This window comes from Aulonocara stuartgranti, assembly GCF_965226115.1.
Source record: "Aulonocara stuartgranti genome assembly, chromosome: 13".
Classification (NCBI taxonomy): Eukaryota; Metazoa; Chordata; class Actinopteri; order Cichliformes; family Cichlidae; genus Aulonocara; species Aulonocara stuartgranti.
This window is the reverse complement of record NC_138949.1, coordinates 32,392,929-32,414,358: the sequence shown is the minus strand read 5'-3', so window position 1 is coordinate 32,414,358 and position 21,430 is coordinate 32,392,929. Positions and strand designations below refer to the sequence as shown.

The 21,430-nt window shown below is 41.1% G+C and overlaps 2 protein-coding genes across 4 annotated transcripts in view; one reads left to right on the top strand and one right to left on the bottom strand.

Annotated features, from left to right (window-relative positions):
• The window catches only part of LOC309720126 (uncharacterized protein), a 30,935-nt gene extending 9,833 nt beyond the window's left edge, over nt 1-21,102 (top strand). The window contains exons 4-7 of one of the 3 annotated variants that reach the window (XM_082556715.1): nt 11,165-11,205; nt 13,436-13,562; nt 18,579-18,754; nt 18,846-21,102. In XM_082556715.1, the coding sequence (XP_082412841.1) occupies nt 11,165-11,205; nt 13,436-13,562; nt 18,579-18,754; nt 18,846-19,443 (942 nt within the window). In that variant the 3' untranslated portion in view covers nt 19,444-21,102. Of the gene's footprint in view, nt 1-11,164; nt 11,206-12,442; nt 12,772-13,435; nt 13,563-16,254; nt 17,448-18,578; nt 18,755-18,845 lie in introns of those variants that run through there. The other 2 variants (XM_082556716.1, XM_082556717.1) reach the window with 2 other exon arrangements.
• On the bottom strand, nt 6,419-12,449 carry LOC309720129 (uncharacterized protein). The gene is made up of 4 exons (XM_082556720.1): nt 12,167-12,449; nt 9,493-9,628; nt 7,821-7,988; nt 6,419-7,698 (listed from the first exon to the last, which is right to left on the bottom strand). The coding sequence occupies exons 1-4, from the start codon at nt 12,181-12,183 to the stop codon at nt 7,651-7,653; spliced, it is 369 nt and encodes a 122-aa protein (XP_082412846.1). The 5' UTR covers nt 12,184-12,449; the 3' UTR covers nt 6,419-7,650.
• Nucleotides 21,103-21,430: the final 328 nt, after the last annotated feature.

Below are 21,430 nucleotides of genomic sequence, written 5' to 3'. Positions count from 1 at the left end.
AAACAGAGGTACCTAGATCACTTAAATTACTCAATTGAAAGCATGAAAGCATATGTGTATTGTTTGTGTATTTATACACAATCATTCATATATACCTGTTACTACCACACACCAAATCCGGTCGTTGGTACTTGCTGGCTTGTGTAGCCATTAGGCAAAGCTCAACACTGCCCCCTAGCATTCTGGAGCACTTCTGTTGTCTTTTGTACGTGTTTTGGAGTTTTTATGTGCTTTGTGTCTGGGGGCCACTGTAAATATACTTTTATTTATTCACTCGACATAAAATGTAATAAATAAATCATATAATACAAAAATCAACTAGTCACATTTCAACTTTTAACTATTTAAATTTTCAGCTTTTTCCTTTTACAAATTTAAAGTGAAACAACACAATTAAAATATGAAAACAAAAAAAAAGATGCATATTCTCTGTCATATGGACCTGCATGAATAAACTTTCTGAATCCTTTATCATCTGCAACTGAAAATAGTTGTGGATGATTACTATACCTTTCTAATGTTGTTGTCCCTGCCTCTCTTTCTCTCTCTCTGGCTCTGTTCCTGTGCTACTGTGTAACTACCGCCCCTCCCCCCTCTGCCCAGCGTAAAGCACAAGGCTCGCGTGCAGAGTGAAACGGAAAAAAAGTGCGAGAGAGAGGGTGAGAGAAAGAAAGAAAAAAAAAACCACGGCAAAGAGCCGGTTCTAAGAGCCATTTCGTTCGCGACCGACCCATCAGTAACTCCTCGTGTTATTTATGTCACTGTGGCATGTCAGTACCTTTTTTTCCTCGCACAGTTTATATCTTGTCATTATCTCTCTACGCTCTCGTTACCTCTCGCTGCTTTCCCTCACCCTCTAACTGCAAGTAATAAACAAGATACTTTTACAGTTAGAGGAAGTAAGACTATAACTGGAATAACTTTTTAAGTCAGACCTTTAAATTTATGTGAAACTAACAATCTAATTTTAACAATCACTTTTTTACACTTCCCCTCTTCCGTTAGTTGAACAGCAGCTCTATTTTTTAAATAATTTAATAAATATTCAGATCTCAGGCTGATGGATACACAAGCACATAAATGTAAATTTTTTACATACCATGCAACATACACAACAGATGATCAGGATAGTCAAAGGAAGGCAGACACAGGTGTTGATCCACGTCATTATCAGGGTGGACTCCATCTCTGACTGACTCTTTTGTGGTCGAGTTGCTGGAAAATGTTTGACCAAATTTTCTTGAGAAGACAAAAAAAGCTAGTGGCAGAAAAAGATTATCATTTCACCATTATGCTCACATGAAATTATAGGTTAGAAAGGTTTAGGAGAAAAGTCGGTAGAACTAACAATAAAATAGTTTTTATTTTAACTTCGAGACCTGGATGATTTCACATTTTTTCTTCTGAATTCAGTTTTTGTACTCAGTCCTACATATCCTTTCGACCAGGACATACCCTGGTCAAAAAAAACCACTTCAATATTCCTCACAGTGTTACGGGAAGCCACAGTAATGACACCCAGAGTAAGCATCTGGTCAAATATCATATTTCTATGATTTTTAGGACTGCTGTCTTCCAATATCTCAAAAATGACAAAGATCGTGTCTCAGAGTGACGCTGAAAAACTGGTTCATGCATTTATTACTTCTAAGCTGGACTACTGTAATTTATTTTTAGCAGGAAAAGCCTTCAACTGAACCAAAATGCCACATCAAGAGTACTGACAGGGTTACAAAGAGAGAGCATATTTCTCGCACACTGACTTCTCCGCACTGGAGCATTTTGATAAAGCATGTATTTAGGTCTGGATCAGGTGACCCTGAATCCTCCCTTTGTTATACTGCTGTGGCCTCAGTCTGGTTGGGGCTGGTAATAAACTTTGATCTAAAACCTGGAGGACGCTGGCCCTTGAGGCCCGGAGTTGGACACCCCTGAGTTGGTCCGTTGACATTTCTAAGGTTTTGGGACTCTGGTAAACCATTATAAGAGATATTTTTTTTCACAAATGGAGAAAACTTAGTGGTGAACCTTCCAATGAATGACTGACTTACCGTTACTGCAAGAGTGGATCAAGGACTCATCCAGGAGGTCACAAAAGGATCCAGAACAGCATCTACAGAACTGCAGGCCTCACGCGTGTCAGTTACAGTCAGTGTTCATGATTTAACAATAAGAGAGAGACTGCAGTCAGAAAATCTGCAATATGACAAGTTTGTCTTCAAAGGGGAAGTTGCAGTGACAATCGCATCCTATTTGCACTACTACTACTACTCTGCCTGGTTTGCACTCAATGTCATTTACCCTTATATTGTATATTGTATAGCTTTCTTGTTATATGTAAAATTGTATTATATTATTTAATTTTTTTTACTTTAAAATATTTTACTTGCATTTTTAATCACTCTTATATTTAAATGTTCATTTTCTATTTTATCTAGGGATTGAGAGTAACGAAGTTTCTATTCTCTGTATGTCCTGTACATGTGGCAGAATTGACAATAAAGTTGACTTTGACTTTGACTTTGATCCTACACCCAGTTCACACATAGCACATAGTCATTATTGTTTTTTTAACAGGTTGTCGCTCACTTCATGCAGCCTCTAACTTCACCGTATCAGTGAGAAATCTATTAACTCTTTTTTTTTCTTTTAACATCCAGTTTTTTATTTTTAGCAAACAGCAATAAATACAAACATGCAGCAATATGTTGGGCAAAGACAGATGAAAGTATAATCCATCACAACACTTTTGATGCCGGGCAGTAGGACCGGCTAATGTCATTATGAATTATTATTATTATTTTTTATTTTTTTGCCTGTCCCGTTTGGCTCTTTTGCATCAGAATTGTTGTCTAAAGGCAAAGAAAGATGCCCAACGGATTTACTTTACCAAACTGACCATCCCAGCCTTGCCGTAATGGTCCATTTGATTCACCTTTTATTGTTTATTTTATTTTCACTTGCTGAATACGGGACAGACTGGACTGGGGGAAAGAAGGGGAGAAAGAAAGAGGGAAAGAGAAACAGCTGAGAAGAGGGACGGGGGAGAAGGGCAAAAGACAAAAACCAACAGAATGAGCAGAGAAAAAAAATGCATATATCGATCACCTGGATCACCTGCTGAGAAAGAAAAAAAGAAAACAAGCAGAAGAGAACAAGAGTAATAGAGTAAACAACATCACAATGATATATGGGAATATGACAGTAAATACTAAATATTAAACATTATTGTGCAGCACATAAGATCAACAGAACACAGTGTGCTTTGAGGTAGGAGCCAAAAAGGGTGTAGTTTGTGGGTGTGATCACCCGTGTGTACACCTGTGAGCATGGACACGCTTGTTTTTTTTTTTTTTAAAGGTTCCTTCATGTAATGATCTGCTAGAGGGTGTGGGGGGGCCACAGCCCCGTCCTCCAGGGCATGAAGCAGGTATGGAGGAGATCAAAACTCCAGACATCTGGATGTCTGGAGTTTTGATCTCAACTCTGGAGGCCTCTGGAGGCCCCCAGAACACAAGAGACCAAGGAAGACCAACAGAGGGGCAGCTGCGCCACTGTCCCAGTAAGAGCTGAGGAGAGTCCCAGATAAGGGCTCACTCAGCAGCCGCGGAGCAGAAGCCAGGGGGAGTTGCAGTGACGCGCCCTTGAGCTCCGCCGGCAGCCAGCCGTGCCTGAGTGACCAAGCCCCAGGCCGAGAGGCCGGGGGCACCCCACCTCCGAAGTGGCCCGAGCGAGCCCCAGGCTCCAGGCCCCGATAAGCGGCCGCCAAGGAGTGAGCCGGTGTGTACCCAGACGCCCATCCCCGGACACAAAGAACCACCAACGCACCGATGTCTGAGGGAGTCCGCCACTGGCAGGGGAAATGGTGGTAGGGGGAGATAGGCCTCCAAACCTTGGAGGGCCTAAGATGTCCCCAGAGAGGTGGCGCCTGACACCCAACCTGACATATAGACACAGAAATACAGGCACACACAGATACAAACATCCATTCCCACCCTCATGCTCTCATATGCACTTACTCCACACTCAACCAACGTGGAGACAGACATAAAGAGACGTTGTACACACGATCACACTCCCCAAGCGTACTCTACAAACCGGGTCTAGGTACCCTTGCCCCTGGAGGGGGGAACTGCACCCAGACCCAGGTGGTATTACCCTTTTCCTTGCGGTGGGGGGAGGCAGACCGCCCCGACTCCGCAGCAGCAGGGAGGCCCCACACTCCAGACCGCAGTCGGACGGCCAACTCCTCCTCCTAGCCCCCCCGCTCCAGCAGGTCGCAGAGAATGGGGGTGAGAGAAGACTCCAAAGCTGCCTTTCACCTCTGGGACTCATTAGCTGTAAGTGCAGATGTCGCTGAGATAAGTTGTCTTTGGTCTCCAGTACGCTTGCGGATGGCTCGGTCCTCCTGGATCCATCCGCCTCTCGCTCCTGGTGAGCATTATTGCATTATTTCGCATTAAGTTCAGTGACAAAGAAACATACACTCTCACATACTCTCTCACTCACACACTCAAGCACACATACACACCGCAGGAAGATTGTTTATCCATGTGAGCATTTTAACATTTTTGAAACTGTATGAATATGTTTCTCTGTGTTATTTAGCTCTCTGTGTTTTTCCTGTCCCTTATTATTGGCTTGTCTCAGTTCCTTTGTGGCCTCTCCCTCATTCTCAATGGTTTAAGCCCAGCCCTGTTGCGATTGTGCCTCAGTGGTTGTGTTCTGCTCTGTCTTTCCAGCTTTAGCAGCTTTTCTGTTTTTATATTAGTTAGAACCAGAAACTAACAAACAAAAATCTTAATTAAAACATTGTATTTTATTTTTTACTTATACATACATTTACAGATTAAACTGCCAGCTTTGTATTAATGTTGATCATTTGTTTCCCTTTTCTTGTATTAATCTCTATCCGGTCTTTAAGTGATGACCTGATAAATCCTGCTTCCTGGCCCAAACTACCCTGTGTTTAATAAGACTTTTGTGTTTTTAACATGTTAATCTCAAAAAGCCCCTAAAAACAGTCAGTGATCACTGTGGACCTCTCTCAGTTTTTATTACTGCTATTCATTTTCAAGCTCAGTTTTTAAAAGCTTGCGATATAACTACAGCCCAGCCCATGCACCAGTATATTAATGTCTAACCTCGTATTGTGGATGGATTATATCAGTTGTTCTCCTGACTGAAGTTTGGTCCGTTTACAGCATCCTGCCATGCGATTGTATTTGTCCCTAACCATCGGGAACCCTCACGTTAACTTTTGTCGGGGGGAAAAAAGTTAGCGTTCATCCTCCAGCTTCACTGTTTATATTATGCTAACATAGCTGTGTCGCTAGCGATCACCTAGCGCATCATTATATAGCAGCTAGCCAAACTTCAGTAACCCTACAAAGGTCACTGCTGTTTAGTTTTCTGTCTTTATGTATGTTGGATGTGAGCAGAGCTGTACGTTTTAATTTGTTTCAAAAATCCCTCAGTCAGGACATGCCATATTATATTTAGATGGAAGTTAACTTCCTGCTAACTTCTAACTCGCTTAAATGTCATAAATTCCATTTTCATGGATGCCTGGATGTTAAACTTAATTGTTACACCTGGTAGAGCAGCCACACTGATCATTTTATTACAGATAGAAGAATTTAGACAGTTTGTAACTCTCAGTGATCCTACAGTGATCGTTTGACTTATGGACCTGCTAGTGATGTGTCGGTCGCAAACGAAACGGCTCTTGGAGCCAGATCATTGACGTGAATGACAGGTGTCAGCTCCTTGTCAGGATCGTGTTTCTTTTTTTCTTTAGCTCCCTCTCTCTCTCTCTCACTTTTTTTCGCTTCATGCACAAGAACAGAGCAGGAGGAAGGGCAACAACAAGAGACAACATCGTCACATTAGAAAGGCCTAGTAATGAAAATAAGTGACACCAAGAAAAGAAACAAAATGATGTCCACTCATCAGGGCAATGGGAAGATAAAAGACAGTCAGTTGAGTGTGATATTAATGAAGATGCCAATGTGTCTACTGCAACTGTTGCTGCTGCTGCATCTACAACATCATGCAGTAGACCACCACAACCACATAAACCAACCCAGAGCTGTATTAGACAGTTTTTGCAGAAGCCTGTGACCCCAGCAAGAACTCAATTTATAAAGACCTGGCAAAAATGATTGCACTTGATTTCCAATTATTTTTAGTTGTGGATGATAAAGGAATCAGAAAGTTTATTCATGCACTGAATCCTATGTATGCAATTCCAAGCAGGAAAAAATCTCCTTGTTTTGCGTATTAATTTATATTTTATTGTGTTGTGGTTTGTGTTGTTTCACTTTAAATTTGTTTAAAAGGAGAAAGCTTAATTTTTTTTAAATAGTTAAAAATAGAATTGTAGGTAGTTGGTTTTTGTATTTTATAATTTATTTTTTAAATTTTATGTGGAGTGAATAAATAAAAGCATATTTAGGAGCTGGTTCTCTAAAAAGAGCCAGAATTGCCATCACCTGCAGCAGAGTTTGGGCCCACACGGCTAATGACATCAGACTTAAAGACAGTCAGTGTTTACACTTTCCTTTACCTCTGGATAAAAACCTCTTAATGCTAAAACAATCTGAAGTTGTCTCAGAATTGATGTTTTTCATGTCTTCCTTTAGTGTTAGTACAGACAATTTGTCATGGTCCGTGTGAGCAGCTGTGTGTGCGTCCTGTGGGGATGATTGTCTGCCCTCCTCTCACCTGGGCAGCTCACCTGGAGTTAATTCATGGCAATCAACGGACAGTATTTATGGCCAGCTTCACCGTCATCTCATGACAGAATTAGAAGATGATTGTATATTTTTAACATCAACAAGAGTTTCACTAAAGAAAAAAAAACACTCAAAAAGAACAAAAAGGCACACTGGAGCAACAACATACCTTAATTTTATTAATGTCTAAAAAATAAAAACTTCCATAAAAATAATGCACAAAAAGCTTTGAATTGATGGCTTATTTACATTTTCCTGCTTACTCTCTAGTTTGTATTATAAAACTTTCTATGAAAGAGGAAATGCCATAATTATAATCAGGACATATAAATACATACAAACATGAGAAATATGTGGGAAACTAAATTCTCTTTCTTTTCTGCAATTCTGCTTCTCCTTTTTTTCTCCACTTGTCTCTGCTGAAGTAAACCCACATCTCTGCACCCATCAGCCACTCTGAGGATCTGATGCTACGTCAGCTGCAGGGCTGTCCATACTGCAGCAGCACAGACATGCCAGCAGCTTGTCGATGGGCCCTTTCCGCATGAAAAAAAACAGAGTCAAGTCTACAAAAGGACTGAGCAGAGACAAAGTCAAAACGATATCTGGGATATCAGTATCAAAGTGATAATGAAGTGAGACGATTAAAATATAAAAAATGGTGATGGGAAGTACGATCAGAAAGTAGTTAAGCAACAGCAGAACTAAAGTTCCTGCAATTCTTCTTTTTTCCTCAGTGGGTACTGCGGTGGCAGCAGGCAGCGCTTGTAGGATCCCAATTAGACAGTAGATGAACGGAAGACCCGGCAGGAGGGTGAAACAAATTAAACGGAAATATTGTTGTAAGACTGTGGCAGGAGGAATACTGACAATACAAAGAGCCCAGACCAGAACACAGAGCAGCACAGAACCCTTAGTTTGCCTGATACAGTCCAACAGTGGGCAGGCGATGAACAAATACCTGCAATACAAGACAAGCAGCTGTACAGATTATCACAATACACAATATTTATGACCATAAAGATGCTGCACATTGAAATCCAATGCCCAGACAGATAGATACCTTTCCAGGGCAATGCACACCTTGAAGTAAAGATTAGCCATCACAGCACAGTAGAAAACAAGAGAAGAAGTGTTGGAGATTTTCCTGTCATCAGGCTTTGACACCATCATCATCATAGTGCAAATCTGGATAACTGTGGCAATGAGGAGGTTTGTGTAATAGATAATAGGAGTTTTATTCCTTTGCACCTACAGGAAAAGTGAATGAAAGTTACATTGATGTGGTAATAAACATAACAGTCTGTCTTAAACAGAGTCTCTAAAAAGACATAATGGCGCTTAAGTAAAATGTTTCAGGGATGTGGTGATGAAGTCTTGTTTCTGTCTTTGTTGGTACTTTATTCAGGATAAGATAAAGTTTAGGGTGTCACTGACAACATGAAAAACACAGTTAAAAAAATCTAAGAAAACAAAAGTAAATAATAATAATAATAATGCCTCTTAAATAAAAAGTGTGTAAAGTAATTTTGCATTTCATACACTTTAGTACAGTTACGTGCAGGGAAACTGGCTGAAGACCTGAGAATATAGCTTTACTGTTCTGAGAGTACAAAGTTAGAAATATGTAACATGGATTTTATTTTGAGCTGATGATAAATTTGCTGTTTCCACTATTAGCCCCGTATCTCCTTTCTTACACTGAGAGATTGGAAGATGGAAAACAGAGATAAAAACATGATGCACGTATAAAAGAAAAGGCCACATTTTATACCACAGGATATAAGAGAAGCTCTCGCTGCTATCCTTCTGTCACACATCTTATCTTCACCTGCTCCACCCTGCCTACGCTCTGTTTTTCAGTTCTCCTTTGCACCGTCTGCTGTTTGTTGACCCCAGTTATTTAAACTCATCTATCTCTGACCCTTACACCTTTGTTGTCACACCCGTCTTCAACCCCCCCTCCTCTAATTGTGTATGGTTCAGGTGGTTGGGAAGCTCATCTGTAACTGGAAGGTTGCTGGTTCAATCCCCCAGCTCTCTCTGTCCCTGTCATTGTGTCCTTGGGCAAGACATTTTACCCTACCGCCTACTGGTGATGGCCAGAGGGGCGCGATATGGCAGCCTCGCTTCTGTCAGCCTGCCCCAGGGCAGCTGTGGCTACAACTGTGGTTTGCCTGCATCAGTGTGTGAATGTGAGAGTGAATGAATAGTGGCATTGAAAAGCGCTTTGGGTGCCTGGAAAACTGCTATATAAATGCAATCCGTTACTATTATTATTATTATTATTAATTCACACGCATTTTTTCCGTCTTGCGTCTGTTGACCTTTTTCGTCTCTCCAGGATCTCTTCCACCTGCTCACCTGCCAACAGCACAGCCCATGGAAACTTCTGCCTGACCTCATCTGTCAGCCTGTCCATCACCATTGTAATTAAAAAAGGAGTTAAGAGGCGATCCCCAATGAAATCCTCGCCCCACCTCACCACCACCAGCCACACTGTCCTCATACCTGTCCTGCACCAGTGCTTTCAAAGCCAGTTTGTGCTTTGTCATTCTGTCATATGCTTTCTCTGGATTCACAAAGACACAGTTCTACTCTTTCTGCACACTGAAGTAATCACTCATCACAATTTTGATGATTAATATTTCAATTCCATGTCTTGATTTTGGGGCATTTTGAGGCTGTGTTGGTCTTTTGCAGTAAACCTTTAAATAGTTTCCACAACGACAAATATAAAACGATTGCTACATACCAAACAACACACACAAAAGATGACCAGTATGGTCAAAGAAAGGCAGACACATGAGCTACTCCACAGCACCACACGGGCAGGCTCCATCTCAGTCTGATTTTCTGTAGTGGTGTTGTTGGTGTCCACGCTTTTGTTTCTTAAACCAATCAAAATGAGAGAATTTCAGTTTAGCAGAGATACAGAGCAGCAGTTACACCATTACTTTAACTTGTATATTTATGTTAGTTCACGAATGATTGGTGTGGAAAGCACATCACATCAGTCGTATACACCGCAACTGCCCTGGAAGCGACCTCCCTCTCTCTTTCAATCACTTTCTCTCTCTCTCACAAACACACACACACAGTCCATTTTGTAATACAGCCTCATAAGGGAGTTTCCTCATAGCTTTTCTAATCTTCAAGTAGAAAAATTAAGTGAAAAGCTAATATCGTCTTTACTTACCTCAGGACTGCTCCCAGCTTAACTTGTCAGTAAACTCTGTAATATGTTTTTCAAAGATCTTGAAAGGGGAAGTTCATTGCTTTATTTACACCCCATTTCATCACATTATGCAATTCACAGTCACGTATTTGCATGAAAATCAACCAGCTAGCATTCCTCTCCCTCTGACAAGGTTTTACCTTATGAAAGCATCTAACTGGTTTAATACGAACAACTAAACATGTAACATCAATCAATCGATCAATCAATAAAAACAGTGCAGAAGCATTTTCTCTATCAACAACAGCAAGACACAATAAGACATTTCAGTGTCTGTGCAAACTGAAAGATAAACCTGTTTGTCTTATTGTATTTTTAGTCTTCCTGACAAACTGCTGTGTATAAAGTTCTTGTAGACACAGCACTTTACCCCAAAAATAGATTAGAAACTCTCTAGGCTACATCCTTCCTTTTCTCTGCTTCTTATCTCGCGCGCACTCACACATGTTGGACAGATATTTGTGCAATAAATACACTTAGCTATTAGTGGCTGCTTTGGGTGTCTGATAACCTCAGTCAGTAACGTTCTGTGTTTTTAAAGTTTCAACCTGTGTTACAGAGAAATGAGCTTCCTGCAGCAAAAGGAGTAGTTTAAGTATATTTTTTACTAGTTCTGTGGTATTTCAATCAAATTCTTCTTTTTCATAGTTGGAACATAGTTTAACTACTATTGTATTCCCACACCACATCGTGGTTCACCTTTAGTGGACTTAATACATCATGATTTTATCTCTAAATTGATATTGCAGGAATTTCATTTTATAACAGGTTTCTGGGGGCCTATAGGTATGGGGTTTATGGGGTTTTTTTTCTGTAGATTTTAATGATTTTTGCAGTTAAATAAGCATTTTCTAGCCCAGTGGTTCCCAAACTTTTTTTGCTGGGCCCCCCTTTGTTTTACATGAAAAATGTTCGCGCACCCCCCGCGCACGAGCACGCACGCACCAACACATCCTCCAACCACACATGCCCATAGTTTGCTCCATTGCGGTTTATTTCACACCTCAAAAATTTAGTAAACAAGTAATCTGCAATAACTTACAGGTAGTGATAAAATAAACTACTGACTCTTTTAGGCTACGTCCACACCTACACGGGTGTTTTTGAAAACGCAGCTGTTTCGTCCACGTAAACGGCGTTTCGAATCAGCGAAAACTGAGATTTTTCAAAACTCCTTTTTTGCATTTAGGTGTGGACGAGGAATACAGAGTTCGTCACGCAACGTCAAAGGTATGTGTCTTTTTTCACGTCACGCTGTGCGCTACATTATTGTTCACGTGAGATGAATTGCAGATAGAGACAAAATACTGTTAATCTGACTATCTGCAGGTTTGCATGCAGTAACATGCATTACTGTCCCTCCATTTACAAAGGCATGGGAGTCATGGTGTGATTATTTTACGTGTAGTTGTTTTTTTTCTGTGTAATAATATTCAACATTGCTACATTTTCCAAAAAATGCCTCTCTGTGCAAAATAAGTTTAAAAACATAAACAGCTGTGGGATCCTGTTTGTCTGTGATTTGAACCGGGGGACAAATCGTGGCAGGATCAGCCTGATGTTATTTGTATCCTGCTGGCCTTAAAGCGCTTGAATGTGAAATGCCCTTCACCACCTTGTTGAGGCTCTGGACTCAGACGATAACCTTCCGCTGAATACATAAGGATGTGTCTCAAAAGTGTGTTTAAGAGTTTAAAAAGAGTTTACAAGAGCATTGGAAAGGTTTGTAAGTGTGTGGAGGTTTTTATGGCTTAAAATATATAAAAATAAACGTATGGTTTCTATTCATCTGGACCTGGCATTTTCAGTGCAAGAAACGTATCATAACTGCAGGTTTCCCCAGTTTTATGAAGGGAAGGAACTGCCCTCCCAGCCCATTGTTCATTCAATGGGGTGGTTTGAGTCATTGTGCAAATGTACTGTTTATAAGATTGGGGAAACCTGCAGTCAGCTGAGACTGAAGAAGTCACTTGGATGAGTGATGAAACATTTCTCCCACTGAAAACGCTACGAACAGATGAACAGAATCAACTTTTGGAGAGTATTTGATTGACAAGGTACAACATAAATGCTACAGCAAGGAGGAGTCAGGACGCCAGGTCAGGGGGAGATATCATCACCCCTACCTGAGATTGGGTACATAGCCCCAAGTGCGATAGGAGAAGGATCGTTGAGTGCGAGAGGAACTGACCTGAAAAATAGGATCATGGCCAAGCTTGAAACCTGGATCCCCCGTAGCCGGTTACCAAGATTACGTGAAGTACCCTCAGAAGGTCTGCTAGATGATGTTAATGCAGCACTACGGTGAGATCATAGATATATATATATATAGATAGATATATATAGATAGATAAAGACTGTTAAACTCTGATGTTATCAACAATCTGAAGCAAGTGCTGAATTCACTGGTATAAATAAGAACATAAATTATAATAAAAATGGATTAACAATGAATGCTTTACGGGTTTAAAATTTGGTCGTTAACAATTTAAAGAACAAAAAAGCTAAATCATAAGTATCATAGATAAATTGTTTACTTTTCCTTTTAGTTTCATGTGACCACTTTGTTGGGTTTAAGAAACACAGATGGAAAGACGAGTTATTGTAAATTAAAGTTAAAGGTGGGCCACATCCTGAAAAAGAAAAACTCTATGTTAAAAATCAACCATCTACTCTGCGCTGTGAGTGTGACGTCATGTCAGTGGGGGTGGGTGCGGCTACCACAACTTCCCCGTTCAAGACAAACTCATCATATTACAGATTTTACACTCCGGTTCAACTGAAAGCAGTTCTCAGGTGAGTGAAGGCAATGTTTACAATATTATTATTGTTTGTACTTGAAGAGGAGCATAAGTATGATGAAACAGCCTCATGAGTAGGACAGTCAGTGTTATGCGATTGTACTCATTTCTTTTGTGTTTGCAGTTTGTGCTTCTGGATAAATACAGTGAATGGAAATGTGTGTATTGATAATGCGCTAACTATACCTGATTCTGTCAGTCAGTTCAGTTTTATTTATATAATGGCAATTCACACTGGCTGCCTTAGAGTGCTTCATATAGTCAGAGAAAATCTACACTATTAGAAAGAAACCCCAACAGTCACATATTACTTGACAGAGACATGCTGACACACCCGAAATGAGTTTTTATATATTTGCTACAAAGAAGCTTCCTTAAATAAGTTAGTTGTTTGATCCTGGAGACAGGAGGAGCCTGCTGCATAATTGTTTTTCTTTTCTTTTCATTTTCAGGGTGTCTTTGAATTCTGCCCTCTGTGGGTTTATCATTTTCATTTCAATCAAAGATGCTATTTTGTTTCCATTGGTGTGTTATCCAAGTGCTTCTTAAATCTTTTGCACAGTGTCAGTGAGTTTCACAACAATAAAAGAAAACCATTTTCACCACCTGCTATTTCATGGGGGTTTTTTTTGTTTGTTTTTCTGTTTTTTTATTCAAAGTCAGTCGAAGATTCTTTCAGAACTCCAGCACACAAAAATGAGAGCGATGTGGAACGTGCTGATATGGATCTTGATCTGCATTTTCCTTTCCATGACCGTACTGTTCTTCTTGTGTGTGTGCCGTGAGGTAAGTAAATATGTCACATCTCTTTATTGAACAGAATAGGATAGAATAGAATGCCTTTATTGTCACTATACAGATGTACAATGAAATACACAGCATCTCCTACTCAGTGCAAATATGTAGGTAGGTGTGTGTGTGTGTGTGTGTGTGTGTGTGTGTGTGTGTGTGTGTGTGTGTTTGGCGGGGGAGATGGGGGTGTACAGTTTCTGCAGCACTATGTACAGTGGGGCAAAAAAGTATTTAGTCAGCCACCGATTGTGCAAGTTCCCCCACTTAAAATGATGACAGAGGTCAGTAGTTTGCACCAGAGGTACACTTCAACTGTGAGAGACAGAATGTGAAAAAAAAATCCATGAATTCACATGGTAGGATTTGTAAAGAATTTATCCGTAAATCAGGGTGGAAAATAAGTATTTGGTCACCTCAAACAAGGAAAATCTCTGGCTCTCACAGACCTGTAACGTCTTCTGTAAGAAGCTTTTCTGTCCCCCACTCGTTACCTGTATGAATGGCACCTGTTTGAACTCATCATCTGTATAAAAGACACCTGTCCACAGCCTCAAACAGTCAGACTCCAAACTCCGCCATGGCCAAGACCAAAGAGCTTTCGAAGGACACCAGGAAAAGTATTGTAGACCTGCACCAGACTGGGAAGAGTGAATCTACAATAGGCAAGCAGCTTGGTGTGAAAAAATCAACTGTGGGAGCAATCATCAGAAAATGGAAGACATACAAGACCACTGATAATCTCCCTCGATCTGGGGCTCCACGCAAGATCTCATCCCGTGGGGTCAAAATGATCATGAGAACGGTGAGCAAAGATCCCAGAACCACACGGGGGGACCTGGTGAATGACCTGCAGAGAGCTGGGACCAAAGTAACAAAGGTCACCATCAGTAACACACTACAACGGCAGGGAATCAAATCCCGCAGTGCCAGACGTGTTCCGCTGCTGAAGCCAGTGCATGTCCAGGCCCGTCTGAAGTTTGCCAGAGAGCACATGGATGATACAGCAGAGGATTGGGAGAATGTCATGTGGTCAGATGAAACCAAAGTAGAACTTTTTGGTATAAACTCAACTCGTCGTGTTTGGAGGAAGAAGAATACTGAGTTGCATCCCAAGAACACCATACCTACTGTGAAGCATGGGGGTGGAAACATCATGCTATGGGGCTGTTTTTCTGCCAAGGGGACAGGACGACTGATCCGTGTTAAGGACAGAATGAATGGGGCCATGTATCGTGAGATTTTGAGCCAAAACCTCCTTCCATCAGTGAGAACTTTGAAGATGAAACGAGGCTGGGTCTTCCAACATGACAATGATCCAAAACACACCGCCCGGGCAACAAAGGAGTGGCTCCGTAAGAAGCATTTGAAAGTCCTGGAGTGGCCTAGCCAGTCTCCAGACATCAACCCCATAGAAAATCTGTGGCGGGAGTTGAAAGTCCGTGTTGCTCGGCGACAGCCCCAAAACATCACTGCTCTCGAGAAGATCTGCATGGAGGAATGGGCCAAAATACCAGCTACTGTGTGTGCAAACCTGGTAAAGACCTATAGTAAATGTTTGACCTCTGTTATTGCCAACAAAGGTTATGTTACAAAGTATTGAGTTGTATTTTTGTTATTGACCAAATACTTATTTTCCACCCTGATTTACAAATAAATTCTTTACAAATCCTACCATGTGGATTCATGGATTTTTTTTTCACATTCTGTCTCTCACAGTTGAAGTGTACCTCTGGTGCAAATTACTGACCTCTGTCATCATTTTAGGTGGGGGAACTTGCACAATCGGTGGCTGACTAAATACTTTTTTGCCCCACTGTACATGTAGACAGTATTTACAGGAAATATATATAAAATCTGCAAATATACAGTCGGTTAAAAAAAGGAAATGAAATGTTTAGTATATACAGTTTGGGTTAATTTACAGTGGTGGTTTATAGAGGGAGTACTTGGAATGGGGCGTGGAACTGTGTTTATTGGTGCATGTGTGAGTTCAGGGTGGTTATGGCTTTTGGGAAGAAACTGTTCTTGAGTTTGTGGGTCTTTGTGCTGATGCACCTGTAGCACTTCCAGGTTGAAAAAGTTAAAACCAGGGTGGGAGCCGTCCTTTGATTTGATATACCTTTATTAGTCCCAGAAGGGGAAATTTCATAAGGCTGCCGACCTATTGCACGCAATGGCCTCCGACCATACATACATACATTACACAAAACATCACATGGGGAAGACAGGTCAGAGAGGTATAACAATGTATACAATCAGCATCGGAAGGGAATAAGTGTCGAAGGCGTTTGGAAAGGGAGGGGGGATGAGTGTGTGCATATCAGTGTATATGTCTGTGTGTGCGTGTCCAGAGTTCAGCTGAGACAGTGTCCTTCACCCTGCTAGGCTAAGTAAACAGTCTTCCAGCCAACCCAGGTGGCCTTGCATGGAATGGGAAGGAACAGACTAAACACAGTCGTTATCAGGGTGTTTTTGTTCGGCTCCAGCCTTGACCGCAGCTGGCACCGAGAGGGTATCTGCATGAAGTGATGGTGCTTTTTACTTCAGTGCGAACAACTCATATGAATTTGTAAGCTGCTCTAACAGTCCAACACTGGTCTCTCAATCTCCCGTTGGAGAGCCGTGAGCTTTCTATGATGTTATCCAAGCTTACGTTCCGTGATGTTGTCATTCTTTTTGCTCAAAGAGCAGGTTCTGAGAACTCACGACCGCAGTGCACTTCCCCAAGATGTGATCGAATTTGCGCTCAAAGGTGTCATTCGAGCTAGCCCCTCCAGATGTAATCCAGTTTTTCACTCAGAGGTCTTGTTCTGAGTATTCACAGCAGCCATAGCCTCTCCAAGATCTTCTCCGTGCTGCACTCAATGAGCCCATTTTGAGAAACTCACGCCTCGTCCCATCATTTCAATCCCAGCAGGCAGCCTTGTGGGGGTTTGAACAGCCGGTTCCGCTTCCTTAATTCTTCGATAAGCCAGGGCCAAGCCAGCTCCAATCAGCCAGAACCCTGTTATCATGGTTCCGAATAGGTAGATATCTTCAGCAGTCAGGCTCACCCGAACCCAGACTTCTCGTTGAGAAGGGGTGTCAATTGCATTCAGAGACCAGTTCATCAAATCCATAATTCTCTTTTAGGTTTTAGAGAACAGACTGTGAGAGACTGTTCAGGGAAAAGTAATACAAAAAACATGAGACTAGACAAGGACATAAGAGCCTAAGCAGGGAAGCTAAGGGAGAGGAGAGGAGAAAAGTGCGACCGCCTTCGTCAAGAGCAGCTTGATGATGCTTGATGATGTTTGTCTCTCTATTGAGGCAGCGGGAGGAATAAATGTCCATCAGGGAGGGGAGAGGTCAGCCGACACTCTGCCTCCTGAAGTCGACTGTGACCTCTTTGGTTTTCTTGGTGTTCACTGCCAGGTTGTTCTCTGAACAGCATGCTGCCAACTTCAGGACTTCCTCTCTGTAGACTGGGCGGTAATCGTTCAGGCTAGTGATGGGAGACTTCTTTGGCACAGGGATGATTGTGGCTGATTTTAGACAGGATGGGATGGCTGCCTGATCTAGTGAGAGGTTGAAGATTCTGGTGAGGATGAGGGTGAGCTGGTAGGCACATGCTCTGAGCACCTTGCCAGGTACTGCATCTGGATCCTTCATGGGGTTCACTTTAGATTTAACACAAGATAAATGTGATCACTCTCGTAACAACTATGTGCGTCTCTTCAGCATGACAGAGTCAACATGTCTGTATTCTATATACAGGGTTTTTTGGTCATAAAAGGTTTTTGTTTTTTTCTGTAATTTTTCACTCATCTGTGTTGCTCCTGCAGAAAAAGTAAAACACTGACACCTGCTGTTCACTGTTTGTAACTGCTTCTGGTAATCTTCCAGTCTATTCTGCCTCTGACCTTCTAAACACTGGAGATCGAATTTTACTTACTTATTGTAGTTGAAATAAAAGTATTAACTCTCTCCCAGTGATGACAGTTTAGCGCTGTCACTTCACAGCAAGAAGGTGCTGGGTAACCCATATCAGCCTGGTTCAAATCTCCCTTTGTTCTCCCTGTTTCTGTTGGACATTCATGTGAGATTAATTTGATATTTTAAATTAGCCATAGTTGAAAATTCATCTTTAAATTATGGTGTGTGTATGTATATATATATATATATATATATATATATATATATATATATAAAAGACAGCACAGAGGCACTAATCATGGCAGCACAAGAACAAGCTCTGAGCACAAAATCCATAGAGGCTGGGGTCTATCACACCAGGCAAGACCCCAGGTGCAGGCTGTGTAAAGATGCCCCAGAGACAATCCAGCACATAACAGCAGGGTGCAAGATGCTAGCAGGCAAGGCATACATGGAACGCCATAACCAAGTGGCCGGCATAGTGTACAGGAACATCTGTGCCGAGTATAACCTGGAAGTCCCGAGGTCAAAATGGGAGATGCCCCCAAGGGTGGTGGAGAATGACCGAGCTAAGATCCTGTGGGACTTCCAGATACAGACGGACAAAATGGTGGTGGCTAACCAACCGGACATAGTGGTGGTAGACAAACAGAAGAAGACGGCCGTAGTGATCGATGTAGCGGTTCCGAATGACAGCAATATCAGGAAGAAGGAACACGAGAAGCTGGAGAAATACCAAGGGCTCAGAGAAGAGCTCGAGAGGATGTGGAGGGTGAAGGTAACGGTGGTCCCCGTGGTAATCGGAGCACTAGGTGCGGTGACTCCCAAGCTAGGCGAGTGGCTCCAGCAGATCCCGGGAACAACATTGGAGATCTCTGTCCAGAAGAGCGCAGTCCTGGGAACAGCTAAGATACTGCGCAGGACCCTCAAGCTCCCAGGCCTCTGGTAGAGGACCCGAGCTTGAAGGATAAACCGCCCGCAGGGGCGTGCTAGGTGTTTTTTTAAATTTTTTTATTAATCTACACCTGCAATATGTGCAATATGTCAAATTTCTTATTGTATTAATATGGTTTCAATTATTAATATTTCCTGCAGGGTCACAGATATCAGGTTCCTGTCATCTATTACACAAACCTCATCATCTCCGTTCTGATCCATCACAGCATGACATTCTTTTGGAGGATAATAATGCATGATGTCATTGCATGCTTCTTTTACTATTTTGCTGTGACGGCCAATCTTTACTTCAAATCCTGCATTGCTCTGGAAAGGTACCTCTCTGTCTTTCAGTGTGTTCACTTTCATGTCTCTGAACATTATCTTTTACTCTGAAGCATCATTTGTTTCTCTTTTGTGTTGCAGGTATTGTTTCATCGCCTGCCCACTGTTGGACTGCCTCAGACAAACTAGGAGTTCTGTGCTGGTCTGTGTTCTGGTCTGGGTCTTTTGTAGTGTTAGTGTTGCTCTTGCTGTATTTTCATATGAATTTGTACGTTTAATTATTTATGCCGCCCTCCCTGCCCCCCTGTTCATCTTCTGTCTCGCTGGGACACTTAAAGCTCTGCCTGCTGCCACCTCAGTGCCCACTGAAGAAAAACGAAGAACTGTAGGAACCTTGGTTCTGTTGCTGCTTAATTACTTTCTCATAAACCTTCCTGCAGTCACTCTGTTAACTTTGAACTTTGAGAGACGCTTCCCTGTAAAAACTATTGATTTTATCATTATGATCTTGTTTCTTTTTAGTTCATTGTTGGACTTCATTCTGTGTATTTTCATGCGTAAAGGACCCATTGACAGGCTGCTGGTACATCTGTGCTGCTGCATTATGGAGAGAAACAACACAGGAGATGTGACTGATGTTAGCACAGACAGGTCAGATCATGTAGTCAGAGATGAGGGGAAAGAGGAAACAGGGTCACACGACAGGAGAGATGATGAGGAGTTAGCAAGAGTGAGATAAGTAAACACCATCCTTTCCAAATATTTTTAGCTGTCCCCTCAGACTGTCAATCACCTAAAATCCTGTTCTTTGCACCAACTGGGAGTAACAGGAAATATTTTTTCCTTGAGTAGTTGAATGTTGTAAACGAAAATGTACAAATTATTTTGTAATTTCTTCTAAATAGCATGAAGGTGGTGCAGTGATTATGTCACCTCACAACAGGAAGTATGGGGCCATTTATTACATTCTTTCCCTGTCCTGTCCGACAAAGTTCAAAGCCCCCCCCCCCCAAAAAAAAAAAAACTCTGCCCTAAAGGATTTTTATATAGAGTCCTGGCACACTGGCCCAGGTCTTGCCAGTGACACTGATCCTAACTCCACCTCCGCCTCTCCAACGCCTGCAAATGAGACACACTTTGCTATAGTGGTTCACTTGATAGTCAAATTAAAACTGTATTAGGAATTTTTATTTTAGGTTATTATAACCAAAAGAGACAAGGGCCTGGGACAGAAAAGAAAAAAGAAAGAAAGTAATGATTGGGAGAAAGTTAACAGCAGGGGAGAGAGAGAAAGAGAGGAGAAGAAGAGGAACAGAGGGAGAAAAACAGTGATGACTAAAAGAAGAAGAAAAAAGCAGAAAGACCACAGCATGATCTCCATGAACGGTTCTCCTCTTTGACTTCCTCCTGCAGACCAAAACATGCAGTTCGATATATTTGTGATGCTAAACTGCCTGTAGGTGTGAAGACTGTCCAGGATGTCATATGACAGCTGGGATCAACTCCAGTCACCACCAAGAAAAGATTGATGGAGTTTCATCTGAAGACATCTTAAACTCAAATATTAATCATCTAAAGAGCTCTTGAAACATTTTTATTTTGTATCATTACAGTCATTAATTTATATAAATATCATATTTAGTTTTTATTTTATCCTTTACATTTTTTTTGAAAGGACACTTTAAGTGTTGCACAAATTGAATTTTCAGTTACAGTAGAATTTGAATTTCCTCTGATTCAGTTATGACAGTGTGTAATGTATTATTAATAATATTGTTGTTAAATGTTGATGTGGTTGTGTTTAGGTTGTGTGTGTTTCTTAAGTTCAAAAAAGTCTTTGGTGTTTTGCAAGCTGGTTAAATTTCTTTGAAGCCGCATTGGTGAAACTAAAAAAATATCTTGAAAAGAAAACAATTTGTTTTTTAACTGTTTGCAATTACAAGAATTTAATCTAAAGACCAACAGGCCATCATTTCCCTGGTTTCATAAAGATGTCAGACAGCATAAAAATCAATAAGAAGACGACTAATCTGTTGGTGTGATCAGTGACTGCAGGAAAACCTACATTGATGCATTTATGACTGTATCCTAAGACTTTAAACTATCAACCCGTTACAGAACCATATAGTAGTGTCTTGTGTCTGTTTAGGATCCTAGTCAGTGTTTTATGTAATTAATAAAACTTCTAATTTCTAAATTTAACTTGAAGCCAATGAAGGGAAACAAGAAAACTCGTGTGAGCAGAGGGTAGTTTTTGTTAGTGGTTTAGCTGCTTAATAAGAGAACATTTATACTCCTGTGCTAAATCTACATCAGTATACCTTAACTGCAAATCCCTCTGAAATGCTGTGATGAATCCTTTGGTTTTAACCTGACATGCACCTGTTTGTTTACCCTTCAAAACTATTAGCATAGAATAGAATAGAATAGAATAGAATAGAATAGAATAAACCTTTATTATCCCACTGATAAGAAATTTCAGTGTTACACAGCTCTTATAGCAAGGGGAATATAAAATATAAAAGGAAGACACAAGGTGGTCCTATATACATTCGCAACTGGAGCTCATATATACAGAAATATGCATAGAAAAAAATGGTATGGAAATATGTATAAGATATTCAGAGCTATGTATAAAATGTTATTGTAATTGGCCTTTTGAGTAATGGATTCCTCCTATACTTTAATGCTAGAGTTTTTCCTTTTAGACAGTAACAGTCATTGCA